This window comes from Hipposideros armiger, unplaced genomic scaffold (genome assembly GCF_001890085.2).
Source record: "Hipposideros armiger isolate ML-2016 unplaced genomic scaffold, ASM189008v1 scaffold_617, whole genome shotgun sequence".
NCBI lineage: Eukaryota > Metazoa > Chordata > Mammalia > Chiroptera > Hipposideridae > Hipposideros > Hipposideros armiger.
The window spans coordinates 737,462-761,089 of record NW_017731967.1 but is presented as its reverse complement, the minus strand read 5'-3'; the positions used below and the strand labels follow the sequence as shown (position 1 = coordinate 761,089).

The 23,628-nt window shown below is 49.9% G+C and overlaps 2 protein-coding genes across 5 annotated transcripts in view; one reads left to right on the top strand and one right to left on the bottom strand.

Annotated features, from left to right (window-relative positions):
* The window catches only part of FAN1 (FANCD2 and FANCI associated nuclease 1), a 24,972-nt gene extending 15,625 nt beyond the window's left edge, over nt 1-9,347 (top strand). For 2 of the 4 annotated variants that reach the window (XM_019625156.1, XM_019625155.1), the window contains 6 exons: nt 2,148-2,312; nt 2,812-2,959; nt 4,219-4,322; nt 5,014-5,208; nt 5,825-5,953; nt 9,092-9,347. In XM_019625156.1, coding sequence (XP_019480701.1) covers nt 2,148-2,312; nt 2,812-2,959; nt 4,219-4,322; nt 5,014-5,208; nt 5,825-5,953; nt 9,092-9,223 — 873 coding nt within the window. In that variant the 3' untranslated portion in view covers nt 9,224-9,347. The other 2 variants (XR_002122004.1, XM_019625157.1) reach the window with 2 other exon arrangements.
* A 776-nt stretch (nt 9,348-10,123) lies between these two features.
* Nucleotides 10,124-23,628, bottom strand: part of MTMR10 (myotubularin related protein 10) — a 52,435-nt gene continuing 38,930 nt past the window's right edge. Inside the window, exons 9-10 of the mRNA XM_019625149.1 lie at nt 14,183-14,365; nt 10,124-13,231 (exon numbers count right to left, since the gene is read on the bottom strand). Of these exons, the coding sequence (XP_019480694.1) occupies nt 12,635-13,231; nt 14,183-14,365 (780 nt within the window). The 3' untranslated portion in view covers nt 10,124-12,634. The remainder of the gene's footprint in view (nt 13,232-14,182; nt 14,366-23,628) is intronic.

The window sequence follows — 23,628 nt, the reverse complement described above, 5'->3', positions numbered from 1 at the left end:
GGGACCCTGTGAGCCTCCGTGGCCGGTGTCCTCTGTGGCAGGGACCCTGTGAGCCTCTGTGGCCCAGCGAGCAGGCCCCTAAGGCTGCTGCAGCTGCCCGCAGCAGTGGCTGTTTGCATGACTTCCTGAGGTTCACCTGCCTCCATGTCAACCTTACATTTGCCATGAATGGAGGGGACTGTGCCTCTGGGATGTTTTTCCTGGTGGCACATTAAGTGAATCAGGGTGATGCAGGGGTGGAAAAATTGACCGTGGGTGTGAAACTATGACACTGTTTTTACTGCCTTAAGCTGAAAAAGTGCCTTGTTACCTAAAGGGCGTCAGGCCATGGAAGGCTGTTTTCTCTCATGGGTGTGGTGTGTACTTCTCGGTGTTTGTTTAGCTGAAATAGCAAGAGAAAACATCTGCCAGCCCAGAACCAATGTGGAGAAAGGCTGTGTTTAGGTCACTTCTTTCTTTCATTGAAATAAAGGTTCAATAAATGTTGGCAGCTTCCCTCCTCGTCCACAGTCCTGCTAACCGGAGCATTGCTCAGTCCCAGAGGTAGACAGAACACTGAGTGATTTTTGAGACAGATGGAAAAATCTTAGTTCCTTTTAGCCTTTTCTCAAAGATCTTACTGGCCACACTCACAGCCATCATTATTTTGTTCCCGGCTGCGTTCTTTCCATCATCCCCAGTGAAGAATCTATGAGCGAGCGCTTATCCCTGCGAAGTGCTGGCAGCCTGCCCTCCCCCGCCTGCGGCCCCACCAGCCCTGCCCCTGGTGGGCTGACGGCGGCTTCGTGTCTCTCTGTTCTGGATTCCTTTTCACTACTCCACTCCTGATGCCCCGATCCTTCAATGATTTTCAGGGTGTGTGTGTGGGTGTGTGGGTGTTTACTTTTTATCCTTTTATTGTAGTAAAATACATGTAACAAATAAAACTTGCCCCTCTAACAGTCTTCAGGCGGGCAGTTCAGTGGCATCTATTATACTCACAGTGTTGTGCTGGCATCACCACATTACTTGCAGACATTTTCATCACTGTGCACAGAATCCCTGCGCCCGTCAGCAGTTGCTTCTGCTCCTCCCCAGGCCCTGTCGTCTCCTCTGATCTCATCTCTGGTTCTGTCAATATGCCTGTTCTGGACGTTTCATATAAACAGAATTGCACAGTGCTTGTCCCTTTGTAATTGGCTTATCTCACTGAGACTCCTCCCGGTTGTAGCATGTGTCAGAGTGCCCCTCCCTTCAAGGCCACCTGGTGCTCCACTGTATGGACAGACCACGTCTATTGAGGGGCCCGGGGTCGTTTCTGCCTGTGGCTATTGTGAAAACGCTGCCGTGAACATGGGTGGACAAGCTCTGCTTTCCGTTCCTTTGCACGCACATTCAGAAGGGGGGCCGCTGGCTCACGGGGTGGCCCCGTGTTTAGCTGTTGGAGGAACTGCCACACTGCTTTTCACAGTGTTTGGGTTGTTTTTACATGAGCGTTTCAAGGATGGGTTCCCTCATCCCTGCTGACACTGTTTTCCATTTTTCTGATTATAGTCATCCTAGTAGGTGTGAGGTGGTATCATCCTAGTGTGGTTTTCAGTATTACTGCTTATTTGTCCACGTCTGAATAATCTTAGGAAATTCATTTAACTCCTCCAAACCTAGGATTCCAAACCTGTCAGTGAGGACTCTGGACCAGCTCTGTGCGTCTCCTGTGTGTGAGGCTCACCTGGGAGCCTGGGCTCCTGGCCTGAAGATGTCAGGCTGGCTCAGGGTGGGGACACAAGCCTTCCTGCAGATGTCCCCAGGTGGTGCACCCGTCTTTCTCTCCAGTCTCCTCTGGCCCACGACCCAGGGGCGTCGGTGACTTTCTCAGTCCCTCCGGGGCGTGGCAGCTGAGAGGTACCTCATCCTCACACGAAACCAGGACGTCGTGTCAGGCGCAGGCCGCAGAGCCCAGATGTTTGTAGTCGGGGGCCGTGACTCATGTGCGCATTAGAAGTATCAGAGTGAGATCTAAAGACAGTTATGTCTCTGGAGCGCTACTGTGTCCTTTTGCTAACCGGACAGTTTGAATAATGAACTAACTGGGGTTTCCTGTCACATGGCATTAATGGATGCCCCGCAGGGTCTTCCTGCATTCTGACTGCGACCATGTGCTTTGCCAGGCTATTCGGTGCATCGCAGAAGGGCTGGCGGACCCAGAAGTTAGGACAGGACACCGCCTTGCACTTTATCAGAGAGCCATGCGCCTGAGAGAGTCCCCGAGCTGCCGGAAGTACAGGCAGCTCATGCATCAGCTGCCAGAAGTAACTGTGGACGATGTGAAACATGTAAGTTGTGCCCTTGGGCACTCTGGACTCAAATGCATGTGCCAGGTTTTTCCCGAGTGGAAGCCTAAGAACAATTTTTAATGGGCATTTTCTCTTCAGCTTGGGAAAGCCTGGTGCTCCCCGAGGACAGGGCTGAGCCATTCATTCCTCCCTGTTTCCTCACCCGTCCTCCCTCAGGCTGGGCTGGCTGGCGGGCTTGCTCACGCCCTGGGGTGAGGACTTTCTATAAAACTCCCGAGTCAGAGCCTTTGCCAATTTGGCCTGCTTGGTCAGGGCACCTGGAGGGCAGCTCTGGGGTCCCCGTCCTCCCAGGGGGCTGGGGCGGTGACCTGTCCACACCCTCACAAGTGCCACAGGGCAGGTCACATGGCCTTGCACTCTGCTAAGAATGGGTGGCTTTCGAGGGCATGTGGGAAAGTGTGTCCTCAGACAACCAAGTCAGGCTTGCACACCTGTGGCCGACGTGAGGCCAATGGGTCCTCCCGCTGCCCTGTCTCAGGTGACCATCACGGGCCGGCTGTGCCCACAGCGTGGGATGGGCAAGTCCGTGTTTGTGACGGAAGCTGCGGGGGCCGCCCCTGCCACGCTCCTGTGCTCCGTGGAGGAGCTGGCACTGGCCTATTACAGACGCAATGGCTTCGACCAAGGTAACGTGCAGTGTTTCTCTGCCACTGGTCCCCTGTGATGCTTTGTCCCGTCGTCCCTCCGTGCTGGCCCCAGTGGGAGATGCTGCTGAGCTGGGAGGGGATGGGAACACATTTTACTGTGGTGGTTAATGGCTGTCTTCTCCCATTTGGCCAGTGTCGCCAGTCAGCGCCCGTGAGGGACAGCAAGCTCCGGAGGGACGTTAGGGGAGAGTGCGGCCATGTCGTGCTCAGAGCTGTGAGGCAGGGGAGGCGGGAGGCCCAGGGACCAGACGCCACCTACTAGCGACCCGTTAGAGGAGACAGGAGCCGGGCGCCGAGGCCCCAAGGGAGTCGTGTCGTCCTGCTGCTGTCCTTGACAGTCACCGAGACAGAAAGCAGGGACGAGGGCCGGAACAGAGGGGACCCGCCACGCCGCTCCTGACGGAGGCTCTGTCCCGAGTGTACTGTCCTGAGTGACCCAGGCATGGCCGCCTGGCCTCACCCTGTGTAGCACTGTGACCAGCCAAGGAGGGGTTGTGGCAGTCAGAGCCTCCTTGGCCAAGGCTGTAATGTGGGGAGAGCGGCGTCCCCGTGGCCACCGTCCCTGGCAGGTGTGGTGAAGTGCAGAGGAAGACTGGGAGGCAAGGCCAAGTCCTTGGTCCCCTCAGACTCACCTGGCCTGGGTCGTGACTGGCCCCTGAGGTCATCTCCCAATCCGTATGGTTTTGGGTGGTGTGAGGCTCTGGACTGGGTGGTCGCTGAGGTAGAAGTTTCCTGTAAAAGCCCTGAGTGGTGGAAACACCGTTCAGGCCACAGCAGGGGGACGCTGGGCCCAGGGACATGAGTGGAGATGCCCGCTAGGGCAGAGGGCACAGGATCCCAGATGCTCAGCCCCTGCGTCAGACCCCTTCCAGAGGCCGAGGGACCCCAGCAGAAGCACATGGGGATTCTGGACCCACCCAGACCCATGAATCGAGCCCCAAAACCTGGGAGGGAGTCTGCTTCTATTTACTCATTTTTAAATCACGTTCCTTAGGTTTTTCACCAAACTGAGAACCGCTGTGAGGCTCTGAATTTCCCCATGATTACTGCCTTTAAAAGAGGCTGCTGTATATAAGCAATATAATGTGAAGAAAATGAGCTAGGAATGACATGAAAATAGCATTTGCCTTTGAATCTAAAGCATTTCTATGATTTCCTTCACACTAGGCAGTAGGTTATGGTGGTGGTTTTTAAAAATGGGAAAACTGGGTTTCCTTATGTGTGGGACTCTGCCTTAGGCATCCACGGGGAGGGCTCTACCTTCAGCACGCTGTACGGCCTGCTCCTGTGGGACGTCATCTTCATGGACGGGATCCCAGACGTCTTCAGAAACGCCTACCAGGTACCCGTCAGGTCCCGCTGTCCTAGGCGCAGGCTCCTTAGGTGAGCAGACGCTTCGGCCCCTAAGCGGCATGTCCACTGTCGACCGAAGCCTGCCTGTGACAGTCCTGTGGATCATGGCGCTAACTTCACTGTCAGAATAGCTTTTTTTTTTTTTTTTAGCTGAGCCATCCTGCCACCTGTTGGCAGCTCAGCGGCAGCTCAGCTCGGGCCAGGAATCGAACCAGCAACCCTGTTGCTCAAAGCTTGCATTCTTGAGTGAGCTCTTAACCAACTGAGCCACTCAGCCGGCTTCCAGAATAGCTTTTAATTTAAACATCTGATTCACGGAGTTTAAAATGTAAGTGCGTTAGTTTTGAAACGTTAGGCCTGATTGACCTCCAACATTCCAGGTGAAGCTGTCGTGTGAGTATCACTTCTGCTGGGCACCGTGCCACCAGCTCCCACCTGCACTGCCTGTCATATGTGCCCACTGAGCCCACTGATTTCTCCTGGGGACTCTTCTCTCATGTTATTATTCCAAAGACCTGATGTAATAAATTGCTTTTATATTAGATTACTTAGATTTCTTTTAGATCTTTTGAGAAAGAGTGCTGATTTAATTGTCTGGGCCAGTTTCCCAGTTCCAGGCCCTGAGCAGTCTGACGCGTCGGTCCCCCGGGCACAGTCTCAGTGTTTACCCTACATCTCAGGCGCTCCCACTGGACCTGTGTACAGACAGCTTCTTCGCGAGCAGGGCGCCAGCCATTGAGGCCAGGCTGCAGCTCATCCAGCAAGCCTCTGCAGAGAGCCTGCGAGCCTGGGTGGCCGCCACGTGGCAGGCCCAGGAAGGCAGAGCGGCTTCCATCGTCAGCTGGGAACGCTTCTCTTCTCTTCAGCAAGCTCAGGTGAAATCTGCGCGCAAGACACACACACACACTCACAGATATGTATATATGTGTGTATGCATGCATGCAGGTGTGCTTCCATGTACATGTACGTGAATGTGTTTATATACACATGCACGTGTGTGTATGCACACACATGTGTACATGTGCATGTGTGCATGCGTGTGCTTCCATGTATGTGTATGCATGCGCATGCATGTATGTAATACCCCAGCCTAGATGCCAGTTATTGATGGGAACATGTTGGCATAAAACAAGCGCCAGCTGTGCCCTCTCCCCCTTCGTTGACAGCGTCCCCTTGCCTGACGCGTGGCACCTGGCACGGAGGACGCCGTCCCTGTGGCACTGGCCTCTGTGCGTCATCGCGGCCGTATTCCAGCTCGTTCCTAATCCCTCTTCCTCAGCCGCTCCCAGGCTTTTCCCGCTGGGCGGGCTGAGAACTGGCCGAAGCTGCTTTCGCAGAGCTGGCCCGTGGGGATGGTGGCCAGTGGCCCGGGGCCCCAGCGCAGGCAGCAGAGCGGCACCCGGTGCCGCTGGCATCCCATCTCGTGGTCGCTGAAATCTCGGGGTCTGAGCGACAAGGGGCTGACGAGTGACCCACGTGTTCTGTGCTCAGGACCTCGTTTCCTGCCTGGGGGGCCACGTCCTCAGTGGTGTGTGCAGGCGCCTGGCCGTGGACTTCCGACACTGCCGAGGGGGCCTCCCGGACCTGGTGGTGTGGAACTCCCAAAATCATCACTTTAAGGTCAGTTCAGCCCGAATGGAAAGTCACACCTGTAATTTTACTAGCAACTTCATCGAGGGCCACCGTCTAGGCATTTCCTGCATGGCTGCTGGTGATACTGAACGCCTTGAGAACTACTGGACTGGGGGCCAGCATTCCTGGGTGGCTGCTGGCCAAGGCCCCTCAGCTCCGCCTGTCCGCTGGGCAGCTCCACCGGCCACTTGTGAGAAGAGCAGGTGTGAGCAAGATGGAAGTCACGGGCTCTGCTCACCTGACCTTGGAAGTGACCTTCCATCCCTTTTGCTGCGTCCTGCTGTTAGGAAGGAGCAGGTCACTAGAGCCAGCCACACTCAAAGAGAGGGCTTTCTCAGGGCAGGCGCACCAGCGGCCCAGGGTGAGTGGGCTCTGCTTTCGAAGCTCCCAGGAGTGAGCGCCTCATGTGATCACAGCATGGTGGTTTTCTTTTCGGTGAGTTTTGAGATTGAAAAAAAAAATCTGGATATAAGCCCTTTATCAGATATATTTCATCCCATCTATGGCTTGTTTTTCATTCTCTTAGTAGTGTCTTTTTTTAAAAGATTTTATTGGGGAATTGTGGGAAGGGTAACAGCCTTGGGGAATCGGGGAGGGGAACAGACAGGTAGACAAATTGCTGTTTTGTTCTTCAGTCTAGTTGTGGAGGATGTTGCTTCACTGGCCCATGTTGGTATTATCATTGCATTCTTCCCAGGTGAGGCAATTGGTCGCCGGTCGTTGGTCGACCGCTCACAGCAGCTCCCAGTAGCTCACACCGTCTACCAGCCACTCACGCTGGCTGCCAGCCACTCATGTAGCTCACTGCAGCCCACGCCATCGCCAGCGACTCACAGCAGCCGAGCTCCAGGTCGAGCTGTTGTTCACCATCTTAGCTGTAGAGGGCGAGTGTCACTAGCCCTCAATGTGGGATCCGAACCGCAGCCCTGCTGCTCAGAGCTGGTGCTCCCAAGCCAGCTCTTAACCAGCTGAGCCACTCGGCCGGCCCAACAGTGTCTTTTTAAGAGCAGGAGTTTTCAATTCTGACAGTCCAACTTACCTGTTCTTTCATGAATCATGCTTTTGGAGTCATATGACACCTCTGACTATAATTGCGGATTTGTGTATTTCCCCTGCAGCTCTATCAATATTCGCTTCAAATATTTTGAAGCTCTGTTACTAGATGTATAAACTTTTAGGATTGTCAGACTCTCCTGATGGATCACCCTTTATCATTATGGAATGAGCCTCCTTTATTCTGGTGTTATTTGCTCTGAAATCAACTGCCTGTCGTTAATATATAGCCACTCCATTTCTTTTTGATGTGTTCACATGATACATCTTTTTCCATTCTTTTAAGTTACTTTGTCTTCATATTTGCGATTCTTGTAGGGGGCATCTAGTTGGGTCCTTTAAATCCACTTTGACCACCTCTGTCTTTTTTATTCTTTTTTTTTTTAAGGATTTTATTGGGGAACAGTGTGTTTTTCTAGGACCTATCAGCTCCAAGTCAAGTAGTTGTTTCAATCTAGTTGTGGAGGGCGCAGCTCCTTGGCCCATGCAGAGATTGAACCAGCAACCTTGGTGTTATGAGCACTGTGCTCTAACCACCTGAGTTAACCAGCTGCCCCCACCTCTGCCTTTTGGTATTTGGAACATTTACATTTAATGTAATTATTGTTTGGCTTTAAACCTACCATCTTGATACTTGTTTTCTATTTGTCTCCTTTCTTTTGTTCCCTCTTTCTCTTTTTTTCTGCCTTTTAAGGCTGCCCTTATGCCTTTGTTGGCTTGTTCACTGTACTTCCTGTGTTTTAGTGGGTCCATTAGCATTTACAATGTATATCTCAACCTTATCTACCTGCAATTATACTAGTCCCTGTATAGTACCAAGAACCTTACAACAGTCTCTTTTTGTATTTCCTCTCCCAGCTTTCGTGCTGTGTTCATACATTATGCTTGTGTTATAAATGCCAGTTTTTGTTCTCTGCAGTTGATAATCCTTACTCACATTGGTTTCAGTGCTCGTTACACCTTTGTACAGACCGATTTCCATCTCATTTTTCTCATACTTAAAGGACTCTAACATTTCTTGAAGTGGACGTGCTTGTAACGAAATTAGTTTGGTCATGCATGTCTTTAAGTCTTAATTTCACCTTTGTTTTTGAAAGGTGTTTTCTCCGGGTAAAGAATTCTATGTTGTTTTTTTCTTTCACTAATTTAAAAATATTGGTCCACTGTTTTCTAGCTTGCATTTCCGACGAGGACTGGTTTGGTGTTTTTTTTCACACTGGCTTTTCAAAACTCTGGCTGCTTTTAAGCTACTCCTTTTATCACTGATTTTGCCTTTGTGTTTCTTTCTGTGCTTGGGGTTCATTGAGCTTCTTGGGTCTCTGGGTTTATGGTTTTCGTAAAATTTGGAAATTGGGGGCCATTAATTCTTCAAATAGTTCTCTTCCTTCTGAGAACTCTAAACACATTAGGCTGCCGAATGCTTGCTTATTACATTCTTTTTTCTATACTTCACCTTGGATAGTTTTTATTGCTGTCTTGAAGTTCAGTAATCTGCCGTGAACAAAACTGACACAGTTCCCGCCATCCTGGAGCTGACCTGTAAGGAGCAGGTGTTACACTAAATGCCGGGAAGGCTGTTGGACCATTCTGCAGAGAATGTGAGCTGAGAGAGGAAGGACAAGAAGTCGGGCATGTGAAGAGCAGGGGACGTGTCCTGGGCAGGAGACAGCCGGCTCAGGGGCCCTGGGGTTGGGAGGAGGTGGCCTGTCTGTCTCAGGCACTGAGAGGAGAAAGGAGGCCTCTGGGGTGGTTACCTGGGCCAGGTCTTAGTTGTGTGGGTCATGGCAAGAAGTTTGGACTTAATTGCAAATATAACAAAAAGTAACTGAAGGGTTTTAAGCAGGGGAGCATACAGTGCACACACTGAAACTGTTTTTCAATTGCTATATTCTTATGTGACCGGTCTCGTTTCTACAAAATAGAAAAACTTCTCAATGAGTTTCATATATGTAAGTACCCTGGTCTTTAGAATAAGCCGCTGAAGTCATTGTCTAGTGAAAACTACTGTAGCTATCTGAATGGCTAGCCCACTTCAGTGAGAAACTTAAGAACTTTCTGAAACGTCTCTTCCAGCTGGTGGAAGTCAAAGGCCCCAACGACCGCCTTTCGCAGAAACAGATGCTCTGGCTGCATGAGCTGCAGAAGCTGGGGGCTGCAGTCGAGGTCTGCCACGTGGCTGCGGTCGGAGCCAAGAGCAAACCTTAACTGAGCTGTGGCATCGAGAAACCCGGCCAGACACGGATCAGAATTTCAAAAGCATGAAGTGTAACTACATTTTATGTAGCTTTGATTTGGTTATTGTCAGTAATAAACCCGATAGTAAACTTGGTCTTGGCTTAAATACACTCAGTGACCCTACACTGCAGGTCATGAACTTTTTAAAAGGGGAAATCCTTGGTGGCCATTTTAGGGCTGGAGACATCTAATGTTATTAGACTCACAGAAAAAAACCAAACAAGGTGATTCACAGCTTTTATAAAAGTAGTATGCAGTGTTTCTTTCTCATAAATATATTGGAAACAGAGATTCTTGAATTGATCTAAGTTTTTCTATACTGTTTTGCACATTCAGCTGTTAAAATTCGCTTTATGATTATCCAAGGGCATACATACACAGTTGAAATTCTGATTTCTCTAGGAATTAAACAAATTCTCATTAAGTTCCTTTAACTTAGTACATCTGCCAGTGCTTGCTCTCTCACCGGTCAGATCACAAAGGAATGAAGTCATTATCAAAGGCAGCTGTCCCCCTTCACCCCTCTGCTTGGGGACCTCCCTACTGATGAGGGTGGGGGAATTGAAACAGGGCTGCTGGGAGCCTTAGCGGGGAAGGGGTGAGGCAAGCACTTTATCAGAGTCAGGGGCTGGGGTCCCCGTGTCCCAGAGACTAGTTCTGGGACCTTCTTTCTTTATTAACTCGAACGGCAGGTCCAGACGTGGTCCATTCACACCCACGTGGCCTTCCCCACGGCCAGCAGGTGGGCCACCACTGCTGTTGCAGGGCCAGCGGATGCCGAGTGCATGACACACACGCGTACGGCTGGAAGAAATGCCTCCCCTCCTTCAGTCAGGTTCTTGTGGATAATGCATGTTGGAAACTACACCAAACGGTTCTGTGGGGCTTTTATTGAGCGCTCCGAATGCTCTTCACATTCATTCCTGCTGAACAAGGCCCCTCAGCCTCCCGCTCATCCTACTGGAGCGCACGCCGACCTCAGGCACAGAGGCCTTGGTTTCCTCTCAAGGTCAGCTTTGAACGAGCTGAGGTCGCCGCTTCAGCAAGCAGCTTCTGTTGACATACAGAATCGTTTTCACCCTTTGTCAGCACAAATTAATATATTTAAACAAAGTTAAGACATTTTTGGTTTTAAATTGGCTCCCGTCACAAAACAACAGTAAGACATTGTACATCTTTAGGTTCAATACTGGTAAGTCCAAGGTGGGTGACAGCCGGGTGGCACAGGGTCACACTCCGGACTCCGTCACTGTGTCACCCTGTTGCTAGGAGAGGGCCAGGGAGCTGTGCAGTGGCCAGGACTTAAGGCTGTTGGAGTTGTTCTTCATATTATGCGTGATAAACGGCACAATAATCATGATACAACTGTCCAGCAAAAAGAAAACGAAAAACCGTATTTTACTCCATTTGATTATCATACAAAAATATGCACATTTTCTATTTTAAAACAGTATTAATAGTACCTAATTGTTTTTAAACTTGTAAATTAAAATAATTACTAAAGAAGTTGAAATAAATGTGTGAAGGAAGAAAATTATAGAGAAATAAATGCTCATGACCCTCCCCCCCCAGGGTAACAAATTTAAAACAATTTGTAATAAAAAAGCAGCTTAATGAAAAAGGGAGAATTATTACTTTCAATGGCAGGACATGCTGTGGTGTTTTAGGGGGATTGGGACTGGTTTCCAATCAAAGACTATAAAACGCTTAATGGCAATGGTACTCTTTATATAAACTGAAAAAAAGCCCTTATTTTCTAGGCAAGTTGGCAAAAATACTGGGTTTACCCACAAGATGCATTTTCTAAGACACCATATAGGAATTTCCATCCCTTTAAATCCACAGACATTAACAATTTTAAAAAAGGCAAATAATTCAAATAGAAACAGCTATTCATTCCATATAAAGGTAAAACACACTTTTGAAAAAACCTGTTTTAGAAAAGGAGATAAGCTAACTAGACACTTCACTATAAAAATTTTTTAAAGCTTAAGATGGCAGTTTAAGAAACGAAATCGCCAAATTGGAAAACATCTTTTCAACAGGGAATGAGTATGTGTGTGCGGGGGGTGGGGCAGGGCGACGGGGATGGTGCTAAACGTCCCCGCCACCATAAGCGTCAGCTCTGATCCCACACACAGCTTGGCGAGGCTCACGTCACACGACTGGAAAACAAGCGCTTTAGACCAAGAGCACAGCTGCCTGCTTCCAGCCTCCTGTGAACATGGCTGCCAGGAGTCGGGGAAGGGCGGCTCTCGCTGTATATTAACATGGCAGGATTTTGAGAATTACATTTTTATTTCTTTCGTTCTCTATTCCTAAGCATTCAAACCTTTGAGGGAGGAGGGACTTCAGTGCAGGTGACCTGACTCATGACCTCATAAGTCACTTCCCAGGGAACATGCTAACAATGGTTCACACCCTGCATATACTGAGGGGGAGCCCTCTGGTTTTGAGGATGGGCTCAGTGCAGTCAGCAGTCGCCCCGCCACTCCTGGCACCACGGACAGCGGCCACCCCGCAGGCCTGCTGGTGTCCTCAGTGACTTTCAAAGGGATGGAAATATGGCTTTGGGGACTCCTGGCTATCTGTATGAAGCTTAATGTGAAAAGCCTGTTTCTAATACGCAGTGGGATTTTAACTCCCTAATTTTAAAAACAAATTCTATTTTACTGTTATTCATACCTTAATATTAACGTCAAAGGCACTTCTAAGTTTAATTATATTATCTACAGCAAATGCTTTTAAAGTTAACAGTGCATATTGTTTTAAAGTTAGTCCTAAGAAGTTAAAAGCAAACTCATGATTTTAAGACACAGTGATGTACGGTCCCAAACAAAGTGACCTACAATAAATTATGGTGTTGGAACACTGAACCCTCAAGGGAGTTCAATTAGAAATCATAGAAAGTGACCAGAAAAGCACACGAATACCTACCAGCACCTGTTGGGAGGTTTATCGATGCTTTAAAAAAGATACAAAACACTGATTTCTAAACTTTCCTGACACCTGCTGCTGAGGGTTGCTAATCAGGTGCTAGGAAACATGGATGCAGACAAAATAAATGTTGCAGACAAAACCTGACTAGTTTGATCACAGTAATAAGAATGGGGGGGGGGAATGTCTGCCTGCCTGCCAATGACCTAAAAATGAGCCAGAACCTAAAATGACAGAAAGAGGGCATCAAAAACAAAACTTATGATTATCTTCTAAAAATATCATGAAGGGAGCATAATTCAGCATGTTTTTAAACATTAGTGCAAATTTCAACAGTTACTCTTACATATGAAATTATTAGAGCTTCCAATGCCTAGGTTTGCGATTTAATCCAGAGGAAAAACGTTGGTAGCTTCCCCTAAAACGTTCAGAAAATGCTCCATTTCAGTCTTCATTGGCTAGTGTCTCAGTAGATAACCATATTTTGGCCCCACTTAGAAATTTGCTTAACGGTGTTCCTAAAATGCTTCGTCTGCACAGATTGCCGACCGGAGAGAAGGGGAAGGAGGAAGAGAGGAACTCGGGCGGGGCCGGGGTGTCGTGGGGGCCGTGCACCTGGAAGTACATCCGACTCTGGTCCAGCTCCGTGAAGCCGGCCTGCAGAGGCCCGGCCCCGGGCTGCCGCAGCGTCCTACTCAGCACGTCCACCTCGTCGGCCAGCAGGGACAGCCTGTGAAAGGCGGTGATGGAGCCCCCGCGGGCGATCTGTGCCTCGGGGACCCAGCGGAAGTAGCACAGTTTCCACAGCTTTATGTGCGTTCCAGAGAGCTGGGGCAGCAGGACGCCGTGCGGGTCGGCGGGCCGGGCAAACCACTCGCGGAAGTAGCGCTCCATGCCACCGTCCTGGCCGCCTGCCGGCTGCAGTGGGTCGGGCTTCCCTCTCAGTATTAACGAACTTCTCCGTGGCAGGAATTCTTGGTCACGGATGACTCCGTTCTCTGGGGAGGATGGCAGCCCTCGCAGTGTGGAGCTGTACGTTTTCTGTATAGGAAGAGAGTTTAGCATTATTGCCCTAGGGCTTCCCTGATTTTTATGATTATGATTATGATTATTATTATTTTTAAAGATTTTATTGGGGAATTGGGGAAGGGGAACAGCCACGTTGTTGTCCTTCAATCCTAGTTGTGGAGGGAGCTAGCTCAGCTCCAAGTCCTGTAGCAAGTCCTGTAGCAGCTCGTGGCTGCTCAGCTCAAGGTGCCATGTTCAATCTTAGTTGCGGGTGGGCATAGCCCACCATCCAAGTGGGAACTGAACCGGCAACCTTGTTGTTAGGAGCACGTGCTCTCACCAGCTCAGCGACAGCTCAGCTCAGGCGCAGCTCACTGGCCCATGTGGGAATCGAATCAGCGACCCTGTTGCTCAGAGCTCGCATTCTTAACCAACTGAGCCACTCGGCTGGCCCACTTCCCTAATTTTTAGAGGCAGCAAAGGTGCAAGAGCAAGTATAAACTCAGTGCTATGAAAAACTTTTGTAATTTCAGCCTAAAAGAACGTCTTGTCCCTTCCCTGGTAAGACTTATTCTTCCATGGGGTTGAGCTGTTTAGGCCCTGGCTGCCTGCTGACCCCAAGAGCCTGCGTGGGGGTGGGGAGCGGATACATGCGATTCATGAACTTGCTTGAGGGCGAATTTCTAAGATCTGGGGGTTAGGAAAAAACCTAGACGGGCTGATTCTAGAAAGAACAGGCAGACTGGACGGGTTTCAGGAGCGGGGCCTCCCAGGCTCAAAGCTGCCCAGGGCTTGGTGGGCCTCAGATACCAAGAAGAAAAGTCTGAGTACAACCATTCCGGTTAACGAGGGGACGGCCCTGAAAACCTGCACAGGCCGTGTCATCGTAAGGAGTGACTGACTTGTCACACTCCGTGTTCTGAACAAGATGTTTCCAGTTACGTGTGAGCAGGTGTTCCTGGTTAGTGCATTTTGGTCGTTTACCTTTGTCCGTTTAAAAGGTTTCACAGAACCGTTCTGCATGCAAGGCGTGCTCTTCCCAACGTACGACGGATTATGGAAGAGGGTGCGATCCTTGGCCGTAAACTGAAGAGACCAGTCCCAAACCGAGGGGAACCTTAAACCCTTTTCATCACCCAACTGGATATTTTTGCTTATAGCAAATTCCTGCAAAATAAAATATTTGAACATTTGTGAAAAGATGCCAAACTAAAGATGTTCCCACATGAATTCTTGTTTTTGCTGAGCTGTTCGTTCATCATTATCCAAGTTACATTGTCAGAAGTGGGGCCACTCAGAACCCACCGGAACAGCACCTTTTACTCCCAGACACGAGACATTCGTGGCCTCAGGCCTGGGGGACAATTCATCCCCTGCGTGAGCAGTGACGATGGTGGTTGGCTTTCTGAAGACACCAAGGACGCTGGACCCTCTGGGCAATGAGTGTGTTATTAAGAGAAGTCAAATTTCACGCACGGGGTACCGCAAACAGGTCCAAGTTATTTTTTACTTATGAAGCCCACGATCACACAGTCAGGCCACTGCCCGTTAGGTATGAAGCTTGGTCGTTGGACGGAACCACTGCCATCTATCCTACACCTTGTCCCTAAGTGGAGAGCCACATGTCCCCTGAGCAGTGGCCGCAGCCCAGGGTCAGGACAAAGGCGCCCACGCCCCATGCTCTTGGGGTTTGCCAGACCACGACGGCCACACAGCGCGGCCGGGCCCCGTGCGCACAGGAGCCCACCTCTGGCCCCTCGCTAGCTCATGCAGCACACCCAGGCAGCACCACGCTACGGGCTGGTAGCAGGCCGCCTGGACGTGGAGAAGAAAAGGAGCAACTCCCACTGCACAGCCGCACTGGGGGACTGGAGAAAGGAGGGAGCCTCGTCCTGGCGAGTGACCAAGGCAGGCTACCGCCAGAGTAGCCATTCATCTCTGAAGGAAACGCCCCCAAACCCGAGTCCGATTCTTACGTTCTGCTCTGTACCTTTCAGGATTCTCCAAATGTTGCACAGAAAGCAACTGCTTTGGAAATCAGAGAAAAGGCTAAAACTAGATGTTATTCGGAAATAAGTGCTACACTAAGGAGGCCATGGCTACACCACAGGCAGGCTGACCGGCCGCAGTGCCGCACCTAACAGCACCGCACAGCACACGTCACTATTTCAAATCAGGAAAACAACTCATGAAAGCACCAAATGTACCCAAAAGTATCTGTTATTTGAAATTTCATCATCTATATGTGTGGATAAAAGCAATCCATTTGCTTTACAACACAGTATTGTTAAGAGCTGAAATCCACTGAAACATAAACCCTGACCCATTTAAATGGCCCCAGGAAAGTATATAAAAAACGGTCATTTTTCTTTTAATGTGAAAATTGAAAATGTTTCTCTCTGAAGAAGAGATCAGATTTTCCACAGACAGCACCTGCCCACAAGCATCTACGGAGGCCTGAGAGCGGAAAGAAGGAAAGCTCTGGCTGACAGCCGTGGGGAAGCTGTGAGAACAGCGGGCGCGCTAAGAACAGGACCCGCAGGTCAGCAGGCAGCTCCCTCCAGAGAGCTCCGAGGCGGCTCCCTCAAATCACGAATACGAGACGCCAAGGGAGGGACTGAATCATGCCAAAATGTGCCAGGAAAAGCTTTGGAAAAAAAGCACAGCACCAGGGCAAAGCGCAGAAAGCAGACAATATGCTTTAAAAGGTATTTGTAAGCTTTCACTCCTGGGTAGAAATCTATTTGTAACCGTATCTCGGCACATCCAGAAGCCCACCAAGAACAGGAGTGAATGTCTCCAGGGGCCACCCCCCAACGATGTGCTGAGGTCCCCGGGAATGTGCTCTCATCTTACACCTCAGCCTCACAGGGTACCCGACTCCCCGGCCTGTGCAAACTTGGAAGCTTCAAACTGCGTGCCCGTGTGTGCACATGTGCCTGGTGTGCGGGGCAGCGAAGGGAGAGCAGAGCTGAAGGCGGCGCACGCAGCCCCATGAAGGACCGGCTTGCAGCAAGGCCAGGGGCACAGTGAATGGAGACCGTCTGTTTAAGGAACAGTCTCCCCTGAGGAGCTCGGAGCCTGTGGCTGCTGTCATGTCAGTGCAGCACCGGGAGAGGTGAGACTCTTAACGGGAGCACAGAATAATATAGTTCAGAGCAATTTCCTTTCCAAATGCTCCGACCTAAAACACCAGGACGGTGCTCAGTGTCGCTGACCCAGGCTCCCGACACAGCTCACCTGTTCTGTGGGGACCTGCTCCACCTCCCTGCTGACCCCGTTTCTGGCCTCTGTAATAAGCCCCCGGGCCCCTTCCTTCCCGGGACGTCTCATCTCCCATTAATGAAGTTCTCCCTATGGCAATAGCCTGAGTGAAACCACCTCCTTCAGGGCTGGGCATTTGGTCTTTTACATGCACAATGCTAAGTAACGCACTTCTTTAGAGGAATCAGCACGATGCTTCAGTTTACAAAATGTTCCCACCGATGGATCCGTTTTATAGACAAGGAGCCTGGGCTCAGCACTTTCCCGGCCACACTGCCTGGACCGGGCCTTCCTGCTGGGGCTGAGGCCCCACAGCTCACTGGGAAGGCGACCCCTTCTTAGAAAGGCTTCCCAGAGGCCCCAGGAGCTGCCTTTCTGTCTCTCTCAGCCATCACTGCAGCATTTACCAGCCATTCCTGCTGTTGGCTCAAATGTGGGGGAGACAGAACTTGTGGTTCTGCAAAGTTCCACCAGTGGCAACCAAAAACTAGTTTCAAGTTTGGCTGGAGACCTTCCTCTAGGTCAATGAATTGTGACTAGGAACTGATAATCTGACCCAAGTTGACTGCAGGGTGGCCGTGGGATTCTGAGGGTATGTGGTAAGCCAGCACCACAGGGAACCGCAGTCTGACACCATGCCTGCACTCACCTGAGACGCCATCTCCACAGAGCGCTCAGAGAAAAGTACCGTATTTGCCGGCGTATAAGACGACTCGGCGTATAAGACGACCACCTAACATTTCCACTCAAAATACAGAGTTTGTTATATGGTCAGCTGTGTGCAATTTTGCGAGTGTGGTAAAATCGCATAACAGCAAAATCGCACACAGCTGAGCATACACCCAGCAGCGCTGCTGATGCTTGAACGGTATGTGGAATGAAGTGGGCGGGCATCGGGAGGCCACTATGGCACGGGGCAAGCACTATGGGCAGTCTATCTGAAGTGTACCTGGCGNGCTGCTCTAAGGTAACTAACATTTTATAGAAATACAGGATGCAGAGGACCTCACTGGGACAAAACCAGCAATACCTAGAATGGAAAATTCCACAGAACAAATGACCTAGTTGTGTCAACAGATAAATGGTCAGTAAAAAGGGATGGGAAGACACTGTCACCCATAATAAGGCCTAAAAGACATATCCAGGGAGATGACTGCGCTCCTGATGGGAACAAACTGACATTTACAGACACAAAAGCAAATAAACAGTGACTGGATTATTGATAATAAGGAATTACTGTCAATGTCTTCCAATGGGTACTGATATTGTGATTATGTTCAAAAGCCCTTATCTTTAAGCTAAAATAGTCTTTAAAGCATTCAAAACAAGTATTCCATTGACCAAAACTTGGAAGTTATCAGTGACAGCAGAATTTGATTATTATTCATAAGACGTCACTCGCAGCTGTAAATGTCATCGTTAAATGTGGACTCACCAAGTGGATATCATGTAACCCTCGTTGATAGAGCAAACTCTCCACCCAGAAGCACGCGTCCTCTTGACTTCTCGGTCCCAGTCTGAGTAAGTTTCAAAGAGTGGCGTTTTCTGCCTGCTGCCACCACCAGCTGCACTGCCACCTCCTGCGGGTGCCCCGTTAATGTTGTTGGCTGTAAGAAGCAGCAATGCTATTAGTTTTGTTTTCACAGTCACATTCATCCAACACCCCCGGCCACTCTCGTGCCTCCTGTCACAAACGGAGGTGGCAGCTCTGCCCACTTCTCCTGTACATCTCCCCAAACTGTCTCACTATTCTCAGCAGTCCTGACAAACGGGATGCCTTCCCTCCGCACGGAACAACTCACTTGGTCTTGTCCTTACCCAGCCCTTCCCTAACTGTTCAGTACCTGCCATCTCTGCCCTGCTACTGGCTCTGTCTGCAGTGCCTTCCACACAAACAGGGCACCTTGATTCTGAAGACTCATCAGGTCACTCTGCACCCCACCCCTCACTACTACACCACACACCTCCCTTCCTTCCTTCTACCGACCGCCTTCCCCAGTGATGACCAATGCCTGGAGCCCGTATTTCCTCTGCATTTATTTTCTTCTTAACCTCAACTGTCTTCTATCCTCACCATCTACAGAAACTATTCATGAGCCTTCCGGCCCCAAGCTGTGGAGTAAACCCAAATCATTGCTCATTGTCTCCACACGCTGCCTGGAAAAAATGAATGCCTCCAACAAGCCTCTCTCTTCTCAAGCCATCGACATCTGTCATCTAATAGTGACTTCTCAGCCCCTTTCTATGGCTTCTTATAAAACTCCTGCTCTTCTGGGGCTGGCCGAGTGGCACAATGGTTAAGAACTNTAATCGAGTGACTACAGGTCTCGTGGTCAGAAAATGCTCCTCTGTGTAGACAACGCTGCAGCCAAACCCCAAGTGACCATGAGCCACATACAGATTGGGGGGGTGGAGGAGGTGGGGGAGGTGGGAGTGTTCCAGGCAGAGGGACAGCTAGTGCAAAGGGCCTGTGGTGGAACCTAGAGAAGGCCAGTGAGGCTGAGATGACACGTCTGAGGGAAAAGGGGGTGGAGATGAGGCTGGACAACAAAGCTTATGTCCTAATCATGAATAACAGGGCAGCTGAAAAAAAACAAAAGGAATTAAAATCATTCATAGCTTAATAAGCTGAATCATGAAAGCTGCCACTCGCTGTAGGTTTTATAATTAAATCTCATCAAACAGAGTGTTGCAGTCTTTCCTTTAAGAGCAATATTCCTAACTGAGCATTTAATCAGCAGGCATGTTAATGAAAACAAGGCCTGGAATATGACATAATACAGTTAATTTCTAACATGATTAAGGTAAAATGAAAATCTGCCAGAGAATATGGATTTGGGCAAACTGTAGTCACCCTCCTCGCCAGAAAGCTGAAGGGTCATCGGAGGGTCACTTGATAGCTACTTGCTTTAGCAAACGTGGCTTTCTTAGTTACGGCACTCTGGAAAAAACCCAAGATCTGGCTGTACCAGTTTCTGAGGCTCTCTGAGCATGTTTTCTAAGATCTGTTTTTCTCTTTATTTACCAAACACTGCATAAATATTCAATGTCATAGGTATTTCTAGGGTGTTGAATATACAATGGTGTCCAAAACAGACAGTCCCTTCACCTCGTGGAATTTATAGTCTAACGAAAGACAGGCAGTAACCAAATTCACACACATGTATGATCAAAATCCAAAACAAGTGTTATGAAGAAAACTCAGAGAGACACAGCGAATGATGGCTTGTGGCATGCTCTAACGTGGGAGGCGCAGAAGGCTTATCTCACAGAAGAGATGTTTGGATGGAGACATAAGAAACGAGTGAGTCCCAAGTGGGTGGGGGACAGCGCTCGTGGATGAGCGTAAAGAAGGGGCCCAGGAGAAGGGAACAGCACAGACTGTGGTCAGGGGATGGAAAACACCCAGAGAGGCCCGGAGAGGCCAGGGCGGCTGGAGCGCAGGAGACAGGGCAGGGGGCTAGATGAGAAGGGAGGAAGTGAGGGCACCTCCAACACACTGCGAGGGGGGGGCGGGGGTGGAAACACGTTTTGTAAGATTTCCGGAAAGTGACGTGACGGAATTGGACGATGGGTTAGACATAGGGAAGGAAAGTGAAAGGGGAAGGCAGCAAGGATGAACCCTCGGGCTCTGAGAGCAGGCTGGGAGGGCATGGTGGCCGGGGGGGCCATGTCTGTGAGCTTGGTTTTAGACATAATGAGTTTAAAGGGCCTTTGAGATGGCGACGTGGAAGTTGTCGGATTAGATTGGAGACGTAAATTTGGTGATCACTAAAGCCACAGCCATAGGTGGACTTCAGGAAGGGAATGCCAAATGGAAGAAGTGGCCTTTGACAGGCTCGAGGTGATGTCTGGAGAGGACGGGCCTGCAGAGGGCACTGAGGACCTGGGAAGAAGAGAGCCTTCCAGAAGCAGAGAGGAGCACAGGGCTTTACGGAGAGACTGACCACTAGTGTTGCCTGACCACTGCTGTGACGAGGACTAAGAAACGCCAAGTGCTTTAACGATACAGAGGTTCCTGAGGACTGTAGCAGGTGATGCCAAGCTCATCTGCAGTGGCACCGTTTGAGCCACTGTGAGTTTGTAGCCCTCAGACTAAAACTACAAGAAAAGGCGGATTCATCCTGAAGTGTCTCCGCTGGAAATCACTGCACTCTGACGGGACATTAAAGGCGACGTTATAGCAAGACGTCAGCAGCGTTAAGGGCACCAAGTGTCTTGTGGGCCAAAGAATTAGACCCTCCTCGGGCCCCCTTAACTGTTAGTTCTAACGCATTCACATGCTTTTCCGCACGGGACTGTTGCGTGGAGTGTGTGGTGCTGACCACCCAGACTACGCCGTCCTCCAGCTATTTTCACGGGCCGGGAGCTTACGGTACTTGTCTGACAACTAGTCCCCACATGACCACGGCGCCCAGTCACCTCTGGTCGATCTTCCGCTGCTGCAGCACGTCCTTGATGACGGCCACCCGCACGAGTGCACTGCCATTCGAGTGGCTCCAGCTCCAGACCTAGGGGAGAGATGGCCTTTACCTCAGGGGGTAGGAAACGGGCACCGGCATCCACGGGGGCCAACAGGCAGCACTTACCGGCATCCTTCTTCCAATGAAGGAGTGGGAAAAGGTCTTCAGGTCCTGGTCTGCTAGAGAGCTTGGCACTACAAAGTACTCTGGAAGGCTGGAGGGAGAGAACCAACCACAGCATGAGACCCTGTGCTTTAGGCAGGATCAGCGGCTCTGCAGACCCCACGCGTAACTAAGCACATTTACTCCATTTAACATGCAGTCCACTTAGCAGCCACACAGGGGACACCAGGGGACACGGACAATCCTAGACATCTCAGTCTAAAACGTGTGATGTGGTCACAAAATTTATAATACAGCAGGGGAAAAATCCAGAGGTTATTTGAAATATTATCCAGGATGAGTATTCATCCAACGTGTATGCAGTTTCTGAAAATCATATCCCCCTTTGTCCTCTTGACGGGCTGTGGGTAAGGCCATACAGGCACAGCAAAGCAGAGCGAACCGCAGGCCTGCCAGGACGCCCCCTTCTCTCGCTCTGCTCCCCTTCCCCATCCCGAGACAGGCAGGCCCCAGGACGCTGATGAGACAGCGTTCCCATGGACAAGCTCCCTGTACCTGAGGGTGCCTCCACCCCTTTCTTTCCCCCACATGGCCGGGCAGGTGGACAGAGGCAGGTCGAGCCAGGCCCTGTCACGTGCTGCTCAACACGTAACAAGCCCGAGCACACCAGCCACCAAGTCTCAATTCAAGGGGAGGCAGGAGACCCATGCCGCACGCTCCAAACACCTCCCAGAACTGTAGTCCTGGAGGCTCCTGGNGTTCCATCTCTTAACGGCAGCACCGGGGAGCCTCTGTGCCCTGATGGTGGTGGTTACAGGAGTCTATACGCATGCTAAACCTGCACACAACCGCACGCACGCGCGTGCGCGAACATGTCCACACTGGAGAGTTCTGAATGAGGGCTGCAGACTGCAGCACCATCGGTGTCCTGGTCTGGACACCACATGCTGGTTCTGAGACGCTGCCACGGGGAAGCTAGGTGAAGTCCTGGCTCTGCAACTGTTTTTTACCTCCTGTGAGTCTGTAACTATTTCCGAATATAAAGTTCGAGAAGAAAACCGAAAGTGGTTGTACAAACCTTACATATTCTAACCACCGAGTACCTTCCAGTGAAGATAACCATTTCTCTTCAGTTTCTTCAAAAGGCTCTGTAATAAATATGTAATTATATAGGCATATAATTATATGTGCACATACACATATGTAAATACACAAATTTTTAGGCTTGTTAAGCTTCATTTTACATGATCGATACCAGAGTTAAGTAACAAATCAATTTTTAATATTTAAAAATTGGCTTTAAGGAAGTATCATGCATTTTCATTTAAAAATATAAACATTTAAGAAGACATGTTACAATTCTATAAAAAACAACAACAAAAAAGCATCCGCCTGGGCCTCCATCTTCTCTGTGGCTCTTCCAGGGACATTTGGGGAGAGTCTGACCACCTCCATCGCCTGAGAGCTGGTGGTCCCAGCCTTCCCGCTCAGCCCGGGCCTTGATTCCGGTGCTCACATCTGCATGAACAGCCTCTGCAGGCCTGTCACACGCCTCATGTGTGGCTTCCTTGCTGCACACCTTGTGCTCAATCCCCACCCCCCGCCCCCGCTGCCAGAGCTGCCTCCCTGCACACGGTACGTGGCCTGGTGGCTGGCTATGGCAGGAATTAGGATGACCTTCCTGTCAAGGCTTGCACTGTGCCCTGCCCGCCCTGCCCAGTCCTGGCCTGGCCTGTCTCAAGGGGCCTCTCGCCTCACAAGCCTGTTTCAGTCACGTGCAACTTACTGAACAGCTGGTGGTCACCCATGTCACTGCTTTCTCAACGCCCACCTCCCCACCCACACCTCTCCTCTAGGCGAGCACCCACTCTCATTCCAGAACTGCCCCAATGGCTACCTCTCCTGACTCCCAGGTGACTTAGGGGCTCAGAACACACTTACACCACAGCGGCTTTTATGTCAGCTGTCCCTCCAGGACACATCGAAAGCACCTGGTAAGTGTTCGCTCCAACAGATATGTTAGAAGTCTGAGCCCGCACAATGACAACGTGGCTCTGGCAAGTTATGTGTCTCAAAATATAGCTGTGTGTGTTAGAATCTTAGTAAGTCCGTAAGGTAGCAAGTTGTTCTAGAAAAGTATCCTACTACACCTTTCATGACTTGAAGGTGGTTTATTTGGTTCATCTTCCCCCCAAAACAGAAAGCAGCTTAAACTTCGTTTTCTAAGGGCTCCTGACATTCTCATATAGTAATAATTTGTACAAATATTTCAGTGAGCCTCTACTGAAACACATCTGTTTCTAGATTTCTAAGGAATAGCACTTTTCCTAACATGCCTCATTCAATGCTGTACCGACTCTTTACACACACTCACACACACACACACACACACACACACACACACACACGTAAAACAAAAATGGAATTACCGTTTACACACAGTTGCTTAAGTTTTACAAAGGCCGCCTGTATTTCTTGGATATTGGGCAGGGTCTTATCCAAATCTGACTTGTAAACATCACTCCTCTGTGGATGACTTTTAGTCACTGCATTACAAATCCTAAGAAAGACAAAATCCTT